Source organism: Grampus griseus (assembly GCF_964374135.1).
Source record: "Grampus griseus genome assembly, chromosome: 14".
Lineage (NCBI taxonomy): Eukaryota > Metazoa > Chordata > Mammalia > Artiodactyla > Delphinidae > Grampus > Grampus griseus.
The window spans coordinates 63,022,274-63,035,094 of record NC_139008.1 but is presented as its reverse complement, the minus strand read 5'-3'; the positions used below and the strand labels follow the sequence as shown (position 1 = coordinate 63,035,094).

Sequence of the window (12,821 nt, the reverse complement as noted above, 5' to 3'; positions counted from 1 at the left end):
GTGCCCACCCCTCTGACCTTATCTCACACCTCCTCCCCTTTGCTCACCCTCCCGTAGTCCTGAGCTGTCCTAACCAGTGGCCACTAGCCATACGGGGCTGCTGAGCCCTTGGAATACGGCCAGTCTGAATTGAGATGTGCGCATCCATGTAAAATACACACCTGATCTCGAAGCTGTAGTACAAAAAAGATGTGAAATGTCTCATTAATAATTTCTATATTGGGAATTCCCTGGCGGTCCAGTGGTTAGGACTCAGCATTTCCACTGCAGGGGGGCTGGGTTCCATCCCTGGTCAGGGAACTTAGATCCCCCACAAGCCACATGGCATGGCCAATAATAATAATAATTTCTACATTGATTCTACATTGAAATATTAATATTTGAGATATATTGGGTTAAATAAAATATTAAAATGAAGTTCACCTATTTCTTTTTACTTTTTTTTTACAACAATACCAATATTTATTCTGAAAAGTAATTGTATGTTCCACGTAGCAGATGTTAACAACTTCCAACATGATCTATAGGAGTAATTCACAGTTCTGAACTATGCTTTGGAAAAGCATTTCCAGCTGTCTGTGCAGGATTTATTCCTATCCCATCATTGGTAATAAGTGCACTTGTTGATGCAGGAATTTTACATTCTTCTGCTGCAAACTATAAGACCGTTGTGAAAGGTGTACTTTCAGGAATACTGTGTACTTTGTGAGGTAGCCTTGGGTCCAAGGTCGGTGTGATCTTAAAGGAAACTGTGGTGGAACCAGCCTGGACAGAGACCCCATGCCAACTCCCTCTTTTTATTTTTTTATTGTGGCTACTAGAAAATTGTAAATTGCATGTGTGGCTCGCATTCTATTCCTATTGGCCTGTGCTGCCCTAGCCACACTGGCTTTCCTTCAGTTCCTGGACGGTGCCAAGCTCTTCCCAGCCCCAGGCCGCAGGCCACTGCATCCCTCCTCCCGCAGCTCTTCTCCAACCCCTCTCAGTTGCCCTGCCCCCCACCCCCGCTGCACCTCCATCACACAATCACGGAGAGCCCTTCTGTTTGCATGTTTGTTATCTTTTTTCCTCCTGGATGGACTGCAGGCTCCCGAGGATCTGCTCTTGGTCCAGTACCTGGTTCCGTTTTGGCCGGGAAAGGCCTGTGGTCAGTCAGAGGCCTGGGGGAGGGAAGGATGGGAACTGGCTCACATTCCGCCGCCTGAAGCCAAGGTGTCGGGGAGGGGGCGGGGGCGGGTCTTAGGCCAGAAGGCTCCACCTGCTGTTGGCCAGGGCTTAGCAGAAGCAGCAGTAGGTAATCAGCAGCTCTGAGCGGAACACACGGGCCACAAGGGGCTTTGGGCTTTTCGTGGGGTCCTGGGAACCTGCTATTTGGGTAGAACCAGGGCTGCAGAGCCTCCCAGGCTTCATGAGAACTCGTTTGCCAGCTGGGCCGGCTGCCACTGTCTGCCAGGCCCTAGGGAAACGCCAGGGCAGCCCAGGTGGACTTGAGCTTTGCTGGGGCTCCCCAGGCTCCGTCTCGGCCCTGCTGCTCACCAGCACGGTGACCTTGACAGGTCACTCAGCTCCCCTCCAGATGAGCATCAGCTCACTGCCTGGGGCCGGTGAGGACCAAAGTGAGGGACGTGTGTCTCCAGCACCGACGCGGCACCGTGTGGGAGCACACCGATGTGCAGGCCACCCCGACGTCCTTGTGACCAATCCTCCCTCCATGCCAGCAGCCACCTTTGCAGGGCGCTGGCCACGATGGGGACAGGAGCAGTGCCTGGCCTTAGTTCCTGAGCAAGCCCCACCCCCCCACCTCCCGATATGGGAGGACCACCAGGTCACCACCTCGTTCTGTGTTTTCACCCCGAGGACCCTGACTTTGGAAGGATCTGGAAGAGGCGGAGGTACCACCATTTCTGTGAAGAAGGCGTGTGGGTTCTAATTGGCCACAAGCTCAGAGTGAGCCCACGGGTGACCTGATTGCTAAAATAGTCCAGGAGGAAGGCAGAAGCTTCCAGAACCGGGAGGGGGTGGGGTGGCCGAAAGGAAGTGAGGGCACCGTTTCGGTACTGGCCCAACTCTGCGGCCAGCTCTGGAGAGCAGGGAGCCCCCTCCCTCTGGAAACCTCCGCTGGTCCGGCCCCAGTGGGTGAGAACAGGGTGGGGCAAAAGCAGGTACCAGCCAGACGCAGGGCTGGGTGGGCGCGGGTGGTGGTGAATGCTGCCTTCCAACTCTCCAGGCTTTTCCGAACACTGCTCTTGAATGGATCCAGACAGCTTTTCTAAGACAGGGCCGGTGCCCCTGGGCCTTGGCCTCTCAGGTTAGAAGCAGCCCAGAGCGTTGGGGCTGGAAGGACCCCGGAGACCAGGTGGGCCAGGAGCTCCAGTCCCACGTGGGGAAGCTGGGAGCCTGCCCGGGGCCCGCGGTGAGAAGGTGACAGAGGCCAGCTCTCCTTCAGCCCTCCCGCTGCTCAGCGGCTCCGAAAGAGGTGCAAGGAACAAAGAAGATGGCTTTTCTCATACAGTAGATAATGAATGTTTTGATTCTCAGCGCTAGAGAGGATCATCTCCCAGAGTCCCTAGCCAGGAAATTTACATACTGCAGTTGACCCTTCCAGAGGGCCTGGGGCGGGGCCTGGGCTCCAAAAGGGCAGTGTCCCCTCGCTGGTTCCTCCACCGGCAGGGATGGCTGGTGAACCCCATGATCTCCGGCCAGGCCGGGCTGGCCAGCGAGGACAGAGCCCAGCGGCCCCCAGCTTGGTGTGGAGGGAGGGGCAGGTAGGGAGGGTAAGCTTGGGCAAGAGCAACCCCTGACTCTGCTTTTTTGTTTAATGTCTAATTATAAAAGCAATTCATACTCACTGTAAAATTGGGGAACTACAGAAAGGTAGAAAGGAGAAAATGAAAGTCATCTGTCATCTCAGTGCCCAGAGATAATGCCGTCGGTATTTTGTTGTATTTCTCTCTAGTCCTGTTTTTCTGCATGGATCATACATGTGTATCTAAGTGTGTGTTTTAATTGTAATCATACTCTACAGCTGCCTTCCCTCTCCCCACCCCCCACGTTACATCGTATTGTGAACACTTTCTCACAGCATTCAAATTTCCTTTAAAGTTATTTAATGGCTGTATAATATTCTATTAAGAATTTATTTAGCCATCCTCCTATTCTTTAAATTCTCCTATTTTGACTCTTTTTTTATCAAGGGAATTTGGCAGTTTTAAAACTTCCACTTAAAAATATAAATCCAGGGCTTCCCTGGTGGCGCAGTGGTTGGGAGTCCGCCGGCCAATGTGGGGGACGCGGGTTCGTGCCCCAGTCCAGGAAGATTCCCGTGCCACGGAGCGGCTGGGCCAATGAGCCGTGGCCGCTGGGCCTGCGTGCCCGGAGCCTGTGCTCTGCGACGGGAGAGGCCGCGGCGGTGAGATGCCCACGTACCGCAAAAAAAAAAAAAAAAAAAAAAAAAAAAAAAAAATATATATATATATATATATATATATATATATATATATATATATAAATCCAGCTTTTCGGCTGCCGAGCTGGAGCCGTTTTGGGGCATCCTGTCTGCTATTCATTCTGAGAGGGGCCCCTCGGTTTAACATCTCCAGGTGACGACAAAGGTCGAGCATTTGGAAGAAACAAAAAATAAACCCCAGCACCCCACCGGGGAGGCTGAGGAAGAGAGTTTTCATGCTGTGCCCCTGCTGGAGTGCCGTTCACATCACCAGTGCAGTGTGTGGATGTGCCCATTCTCTGGGCAGCGTCCTGCGGTGCGAGCTGGAAGAAAGGGTTGGGCCGTTCGCCGTTCACACTCTGCTTGGGATGAGTTGACGTGTGATCTTGGGCAAGTCCTCTCACAGCTCCGTTTCGCCCTCCCTAGGCTGTAATGTGGACCTGATGCTAGAGTGGCTAGAATCGAATGCCATGACGCTGCCTCTGACCCAGTATTGCCTCACTGGGGAGCAAAGGAACAAAGGCCTGTTAGGGCCTGGGTGGCCTCAGCAAGTGACCTTTGCCCTGTAAGAGCCGTGGAGCCCTTCCCAGCTCTGAGATTCTCTGCCGTGTCCCCAGCCCCAGGAGTCTGTGGCTACACCCTGAATGGCTGGCCCTCGGCCTTCCAGTTGTCCAGACTGGATAACTCCAGACCCCTTTGAATATCTCTGGCTTCCCAGGGCCCTGATTCGTCCCTAGCAAGGCACTCATAGGGTTTCCTGTCCTTCCCGGATCCCTGCTCAGCAGCCCGGAACCAGGCCCCAATATGACTCATGGAGAACCCTTAGGTCTGCTGCAACCCCCAGCCCTTTCTGAGAAATTTCCTGTTGCATTCAGGGCTCAGGGGTCATGCAGGCAGGGTTTCTGGAGGCTCACGGCTGGACACCTGTAGAATGTACGCCTCAGGAGGGCAGGAGCCTTGTGCCTCGCACTCACTCGGTGCCCTCAGTGCCCAGCGCTGGTCCTGGCCTACAGTAGACCCTCGGTAAATACTAGCCACCAAGGCCAGTAGGGGCCTCTGACTGCCTCAGTTCTCCTTCCCATCCTGCCCTGCTAGGCCGTGAGCTCTGGGAGAGCAGAGATTAGCCAGGTTTACCTGAGTCCTCAATGCTCAGCAAAAACACTGGCATGTGGAGACGGTTGGATCAATGAGCAAATTATGTCCTGAGAGAGTCAGAGCTCACGATACAGGCCCTCCCTTACTCCCCACCTCCCCTCCACGTGGGTCTCTTCCCTCCCACCGAAGGGTCCTGAATGGTCCCTTCCTCTGTCCTCCTTGGTGGAAACTGAGGCTTCCTGGCTCTGTGACTTTGGACAAGTCACTCAACTTCTCTGAGCCTCCATTGCCTTTCCTGAAAGTGTGGTGAGGCTTTGGTGGTTAGCGCAGTCGGTGCCCAGCAAGCAAGTGGTGGGCACTCGAGAAGCGGCCCCTCTTGTTGGCGGTGGCCTGGCCTCTGTAGGTGGTGTGAACCCCCCGACGTGAGCTGGCTGACTGTTGACTGATGGAGGTGCAGGGGACGATCTTGGGCTGAGGCCACGGAGGGTTCTGGATCCCATGAGACCTGGCGGCTGTCCCAGGCACTTCGCCCTTGGCTCTGTCATTGGGTGTCCTTTCTCCTGCTGGGAAGGCACACACTGTGGCTGGGGAGCTCGGCCAGGAGGGGGCCCAGCTCCTCTGGAGAGCTGCTCTCTTGTCTCCCCGCAGCAGGAAAGGGGCTGGCCATACTGCCTCTGCGGGCTCCCACGCCAGCTGCCCCATGCAGGGCAGGATGGAAGCCCCGGGCCCCCTCGGCCTGTCACTCAACTCTCTGGGCCTCCAGACTTTAAAATGGGGGGAAATACAGTCGGACGGAAGATTTACAGGCCTGCTGAAAGCAGCAAATGAGAGGGTGTCTCTGAGAGCACTTTGGCCGCTGTCACGTACACTCCTGAGGTTATAGTACAATCACTAGCTTGACTAGGAGCCAGTCCGCAGGGGTGGGAACACGCCCACCGCCCCTCAAAGCTGGAAGAGGCCGCCTGGCCCTGCTGCAGTTGCTGTGGGGCGTGGGGAGCTGACCACCTCCTTCAGCTTCAGCGTCCTCCTCTGCCAAATGAGGGCAGCCCCCTCCCAGGGTTCCTGCGAGGAGTCACTGAGGCCCTGCACGCGAGGGGTCTGGCTGAATCCAGCCTCAGAGATAGTGACTGCTCCAGGGGCCTCCCCGACCTCACTTTGCCCACCTGTAATATGAAGATGATGATTCCCCCACATCCTTCAGGTCATTCAGAGGACTCAATAAAACGAACCACAAAACCCACCTAGCGTGAGTGCCCGGCATGTAGAAAGTGCTCATTTAGCTATTATTATGCGGTTTTTGCTGGTGGTAGCAAAGCCAGCCAGGGTGAGAAGCTGCCCCCCGCCTCACCCCTGCCTCGCCTGCCCTCCGCCTGGGCTTCTCGTTCTCGGCCCAGGATAGGAGACTTGGACAGATGGGAGCAGAGTGACCTCCATCGAGCTTGCCAGGTCAAACTGCGTTCCCAGCATCTTTGGAGCACGAGGCCAGCGGGACGGCTGTGCAGCAGCTGCCGCCAGCAGCCCGAAGGGGGCCGAGTCTCCCGGCTGGGCCTTGGGGTCTTGGCTAGGCCTGGGCACTGAGCAGGCAATGAACCCTGGTCTTCTCCTGCACAGATCCCTGTGCCATCTCCCAGCTGCTCCAAGGCCATCACAATCTACCTTTCTGCTCACACGATGCCAGAGCTCCAAGGGTATGCCCAAGACACAGCAAAGAGCTTTATTTTTTTCTGGTTGTGAAAGTAATTCTTGTTCACTGCAGAAAAAAATAGAAAATTAGAAAAATACAAATTAAGAGCACCCCAAATTTCAAACTTCCAAGTGTTTTTCTGTGTATACACATATAGATATAGACTGTTTTGGAGAATGGAATCCTTTGATACTTGCTTTTAAAAAAATTGGAATGAGTATACTTTATTTTTAAAATCTTTTTATTGTAAAATATGACATATACAGAAAGACCACGTAAAATGATTGCTCAGCTCGACATATTATAAGGCAAACACCCTTGGACCCACTGCCCAGGTGAAGAACTCTGCCAGCCCCCCCCCAGAAGCCGTCAGTGTGCCCCATCTTAGTCACACTCCCTACCTCCCCACAAAAGTTTCCATTATCTGGATTTTTAAGATAATCACTTTCTGGCTCGTTATCACTCAAGTGTGCATCCCTAGATGCTATAATTTTGTCTTTTAAAAAACCTCTCTTTTATGTCCCTCTAATCCACAGGTTTATTTTTGTAACTTGTTTTAAAAAAAAAACCCAAAAAACAAAAAAACTTGGCAGTGTCTCTTGGACCTTGTCCATGTGATTCTCATTTTTAAAGAGTCCATTGTTCCGTCCCAGGGATGAATATAACCGACTCATTCCCCTACTGATGGACACTTAGGTTATTCTCACACTTTTGCCATTACATACAATACTGTGATGGAAAGCTTTATGCATATGTTTTCATGTACTTGAATGATTCCTAGAAGGAATTTCTAGAAGTGGAGTCTCGGGTCCAAAGAACAGGCTCTTTTTTGAGAAATGATCCACATACCATATAATTCACCCATTTAAAGCATACAATTCATTGTTTTCTCGTATATTCTGAGTTGTGCAACCATCACCACAATCAATTTTAGAATATTTTCATCATCCCATAAAGAACCCCAAGCCCATTTTCCCCAATCCTCTCTTCCAGCCCTAGGCAACCACTGCTATAAAGGACTGTCTTCTTCTCCTTTTTTTTTTTTCTTTGTTTGTTTTGGTCATGCCATGCGGTTTGTGGGATCTTAATTCCCCGACCAGGGATTGAACCCGAGCCCTCAGCACTGAAAGCACAGAGTCCTAACCACTGGACTGCCAGGGAATTCCCTATAAAAGACAATCTTGGGACTTCCTCGGTGGAGCAGTGGTTAAGAATCCACCTGCCAATGCAGGGGACATGGGTTCAAGCCCTGGTCCGGGAAGATCCCACATACCATGGAGCAAGTAAGCCCGTGAGCGTCAACTATTGAGCCTGTGCTCTAGAGCCTGCGAGCCACAACTACTGAAGCCCGTGCACCTAGAGCCTGTGCCCTGCAGCAAGAGAAGCCACCGCAATGAGAAGCCTGCACACCGCAACGAAGAGTAGACCCCGCTCGCTGCAACTAGAGAAAGCCCATGCGTAGCAATGAAGACCCAACGCAGCCATAAAAAAATAAATAAATATATTTTTTTTTTTAAAAAAAGGGCTATCTTCTTTCTGTCTCTATGGATTTGTTTATTCTGGACATTTCATATAAATGAAGTCAAACAGTGTGTGACTTTTGTGACTGACTTTCCATTAGCTTAATGTTTTCAAGATTTATCCATGTCATAGCATGCCTCAGTACTTTATTCCTTTTTATTGCTGAATAATATTCCATTGCATGATTAAACCACACTTTGTTTATCTATTCATCAGTCTGTGGACATTTGGGTTGTTTCTGCTTTTAGCTTTTATGAATGTGAACGTTCATGTAAGTTTTTGTGCAAATGTATGTTTTCATTTCTCTTTGATATATATCTCCTAGGCATGGGATTGCTGGGTCATATGCTAATTCTGTTTAACCTTTTGAGGAACTGCCAGACGGTTTTCCAAAGTGGCTGCATCATTTTAAATTCCTACCAGTAGTGTGTGAGGGTTCTGATTTCTCCACATCCTTGTCAACACTTGTTATTATCTGTTGTTGTTGTTTTTTTAATAGGAAACCTAGTGGTTGCGAAGTGGTATCTTGTGGGTTTAATTGGCATTTCCCTGATGGCTAATGATATTCAGCATCTTTCATGAGCTTATGGGCCATTTGTATATCTTCTTTGGATCAGTGTCTACTTAGATCATTTGCCCATTTTTAAATTAGTGTATTTGTCTTTTATTATTGAGTTGTAAGAGTTCTTTATATAATCTGGTTACAATTCCTTATCAAATATATGAATTGCAAATATTTTCTCCCATTCTATGGGTTGTTTTTTTTTACTTTCTTAATGATGTTCTTTGCAGCACAAAAGTTTTTGATTTTCATGATGTCCAATTTATCTATTTTTTTTGTAAATTTTTATTTATTTATTTATTGGCTATGTGGGGTCTACGTTGTTCCACGTGGGCTTTCTCTAGTTGTGGCGAGCAGGGGCCACTCTTCATTTTCGTGTGCGGGCTTCTCATTGTGGTGGCTTCTTTTGTTGCGGAGCACGGGCTCTAGGTGTATGGACTTCAGTAATTGTGGCACGTGGACTCAGTAGTTGTGGCTCACAAGCTCTAGAGCACAGGCTTAGTAGTTGTGGCACATGGACTTAGTTGCTCCGCGGCATGTGGGATCTTCCCGGACCAGGGCTCGAACCCGTGTCCCCTGCATTGGCAGGCGGATTCTTAACCACTGCGCCACCAGGGAAGTCCAGGTTTTTTCTTTTGTTGCTGTGCTTTTGGTGTCATATTTAAGGAACTGTTGCCTAATCCTAGGGCGTGAATATTTATGCCTGTGTTTTCTTCTAACAGTTTCATAGTTTTAACTTTTACATTTGGGTCTAAGATTCATTTTGAGTGAATTTTTGTGTGGGGTGTGAGGAAGGTGTCCAGCTTCCTTCTTTTGCATGTGGGTAACCAGTTGTCCCAGTACCATTTGTTGAAAAGACTGTCCTTTCCCCATTGAATTATCTTGGAACTTTTGTTGAAAATCAATTAACTGTAAATGTGAGGCTTTATTTATTTATTTATTTGGCTGCGTTGGGTCTTCGTTGCTGCGTGTGTGCTTTTTCTCTAGTTGCGGCGAGCGGAGGCTACTCTTCATTGTGGTGCGTGGGCTTCTCATTGCGGTGGCTTCTCATTGCGGTGGCTTCTCTTGTTGCAGAGTACGGGCTCTCGGCGTGCGGGCTTCAGTAGTTGTGGCACGTAGGCTCAGTAGTTGTGGCTCACGGGCTCTAGAGTGCAGGCTCAGTAGTTGTGGCGCATGGGTTTAGTTGCTCCACAGCATGTGGGATCTTCCCGGACCAGGGCTCGAACCCATGTCCCCTGCATTGGCAGGCGGATTCTTAACCATTGTGCCACCAGGGAAGCCCTTAATTACGTTTTTGAAGTGTTCATTGCAAATGCATAGAGATGCAATTGATTTTTGTATATTCAGCTTGTATCCCACAACCTTGTAGGAATTGTTTATTAGTTCTAATATTTTTTGGTGGATTCTTCAGAATTTTGTATATACATTAGTCATCTACAAATAGTTTTACTTCTTCCTTTGCAATCTGGTTGCCTTTCTTTTCTTGCCTTAGTGCCCTGGCTGGAACCTCCAGTACAATGTTGGACAGAAATGGTGAGAGTGTACGTTCTTCTCTTGTTCTTGATCTCAGAGGGAAAGCACCCAGTCTTTCACCATTAAATGCAATACTCACTGTAGCAAGGCTCATTTTAGGATTTTCTGGAAGGTTGGCTTGTTACAGCCTCACTACTAGTGTGTATGAATGGGACCCCAGTCTCCTTGCCAACACAATGGCCCCGGGTTTAGAGGTGAGGACCCTAAGGCCAGGGAAGGGAAGTGTTGCCTGCCTCATGACACAGCTGCTCAGCCGCCTTCCATCCAGCTGTCCACAGTTACCAGGGAGTCAGCCTCCTGGACACTCAACCTTCCCTCCCCTAGTAGGGATGCCTTGAGACCCACCAAGGGCAGCCACGGCTACAGAGGGAGGCCTGGGTTCTGTTCTTGGCTTGACCACTAAATTGTTGTATGATCCTGGGAATGTTGCTCCATTCCCCCTTCCCTGGGCCTCAGTGTTTCCATCTTTGCAGTGGGAGAGGTGGTCCACTCTAACGTCCTCCAGCTCTGACCACTCACCCTTAAACCCTCAGCTGCTTCTGCCATTGCCCGGAAGGACCACCAGAGGGCGCCCCAGACCAGCATTTGGCCCAGCTCTGGTGCAGGGGGCCCTAGGGAGGCTGAGAGGCAGGGCGTGTTTTCCAGGAGCCACTAGCTTTGCTTACACAGACTTCCTGGTGGCTAGACCTACTCAAGCCATCTCCCCATTCCTATGAGCACTGATCTCTGAGAAGGGAGGATGGAGACATCACCCCCAAGGCCAGTGACCTTGCACTCATCCCTGTCTGCTTTGGGTTGGCTGCATAAGGCCCAGGCGCCCCAGTGTCAGGGCCAACAGCCTTGAGTTTCTCAGCCTCAAAAGGTTTCCACTGTCACTAGGCCTCTTACGGCTGAGGCACCCTTCCCCCACCATGTTACCCGGCAGTACAAAGCCCCTATCCTGGACAGTGCCTGGCTGCCTAGAAGGGACACGTCACAGCCCATTTTGCATATGGATGGATTCACGATGGGGGCCCTGGACTGCGTAGTCTTGGAAACCACAACATCCAGGACCCCCAGATACCTCACGTGACAGACCCCAGAACCACAGAAATAGGCACCACAGACCTCAGGGACCACCCTGCACTTCCCAGAGCAGAGTATCTCACCTCCTTTCTGAAGGATTCTCCTGGGAGCACCAGAGGGGCTCTATCAGGCCCTCTGAGACTCCCCTAATGCTGATTTCACCCTCCAAACAGAAGCAGAACCTTTGCTTTGCAAATCAAGCCCCAAGACAAAGCAGCATCTCCCAGCCTGTTCCCCGGAGGGATGCCGCAGCCCCCGCCCGCCCGGATGCCTGCAACTTGCCTTGCATTCCATTACTTGTGTATGTTTTTTCTCTCCCCTTCCAGACTGGGCCCCCTTGAAGGCAGAGTGACTCTCCCATGCTCCTCACTTCCCTCTGTGGCAGCTGGTTCAGGACTGGACATCCAGTAGGAGCTCAGCAGATGTCACCACGGGAGTCCCTATCCCATCCTGTCCTCCCACTCAAGGACTGGGGCTGCCTCTGCCCCTCACTTAGCTGTGTGGCTTTGGGCCACTTGCTGAGCCTCTCTGAGCTTCCACTCTGTTTTCTTCTTTGCTGCTCGCCTTCCCTCAGAAGATTGCCAGGGTCAGAGAGAGTGTGAGAGCCCTGGAGTGAAGGGTGACATGCTCTCCGCATGTCACGGGCGGTTGTCCTCAGAGCACAGGGCTGCACGCGGAGGTCACATGGATGAGAGGCAGGCGCCAGGCCACACCCTCCCGAGTGCCCCAGTTTTCAAATAACAATGGCAGACATTTCCTGGGCCTGTTCCATGGGCCAGACACTGTGCTAAGTATCTCACCCAGATTCTCTCTCTTGATCCCGTCTGTGACCCTTCGAGTAGGCAGCGTGACCATCCCCAGCTTTGCAGACAGGGAAACTGAGGCAGGCAGCAATTAGCTACGTTGCCTGAGGTCACACACTTGGCCAGTGCTGGGTCTGGGACTTGGACCCTGGTGTCTGGCCTCTGGAGCCCGTGCTCTTAGCTACTGAGTCTGCTCGCCGAAGCCGACACGGGGCAGGGATAGGCAGCCCTGGGGTCTTTCTGTCCACTCTATAGGAATCCTCAGGGGTCAGAGATCATTTGTTCTGACCTTCCTGTTTCGGGACTGGAGCACTGAGGCCAGAAAGGAGAGCCTCCCTCAGTCTCTCTCACACACCAGGGCATCTGGGGGCAAAGCAGGACCCTGGCAGAAACTGGGTGACGCCTAAGCCCATGAGTCTCAGAATCTATGATTCTAAAAATTATCCTGGGGCCTCGTTCCCAACAGCCAGCCTCTTGTGGTTGGACTCGTTTGCCCAACTTTGGGGTCTTGGCGGGGGGTGATGGGGAGTACTCAAAGGCTCAGAATGATGCCCACCCACCAGCCAGATGCCGGGCACCAACAGGCTCCCTCTCGCCAAGGCCCAGCCCCTTATCAGGAAAGGGATTTGGGTTGGTGGGGAGGGGGAAGTCCGAGGCCGCTGGCTCCGGCAAGGTGGGTAGGAGAGATAGGGAAGTGGGGAGGGGGCCACGGGGGTCCTGCTGGGAGGGCCAGAGGCCGGAAGGGATGCCCAGAGCCAGCGTGGGGGCGTGGGGTTTGCCAAGCGCTGTCCTTGCTGGCCCGGCCCTGCGACATGGTTCCAGGGCTGCTTCTGCCTTCCATCCTTGCCGGCACATTTAATTAGCAAGCAGCAGCCTCTCCCTGATTCATCACAGTCACTGTTTAATTAGCCGCACACAAGGCGCCCCTACCCCCCAGCTCTGGGTTGAGCAGCCTGCCTCTCTCACAGAGGCTGCCACCACCTCATGGTGTCCCCTGTCACCCCCCCCCATACTTATTCTGCTCCCCAGAATGGGGGATGGGGCGGGCACGCCTGGCTGAAACCTCAAGGAGATTCTGGGCACCGAGGCTTGTATTGAAGGCATCCAGCAAAC

The 12,821-nt window shown here is 51.8% G+C and overlaps 1 protein-coding gene and 1 pseudogene across 2 annotated transcripts; one reads left to right on the top strand and one right to left on the bottom strand.

Annotated features, from left to right (window-relative positions):
- Window positions 1-501: 501 nt before the first annotated feature.
- On the bottom strand, window positions 502-11,760 carry LOC309832751 (ubiquitin-fold modifier 1-like; annotated as a pseudogene). Its single transcript has 2 exons — window positions 11,706-11,760; window positions 502-749 (listed from the first exon to the last, which is right to left on the bottom strand). The product of its transcript is annotated as a ubiquitin-fold modifier 1-like (transcript).
- A 496-nt stretch (window positions 11,761-12,256) lies between these two features.
- LOC309832750 (uncharacterized protein C20orf203) lies at window positions 12,257-12,617 on the top strand (the record flags this gene model as incomplete). Its single annotated transcript, XM_082670727.1, is given in 4 exon segments — window positions 12,257-12,331; window positions 12,333-12,374; window positions 12,376-12,499; window positions 12,502-12,617. Coding segments are annotated over 4 exon segments (357 nt in total).
- Window positions 12,618-12,821: the final 204 nt, after the last annotated feature.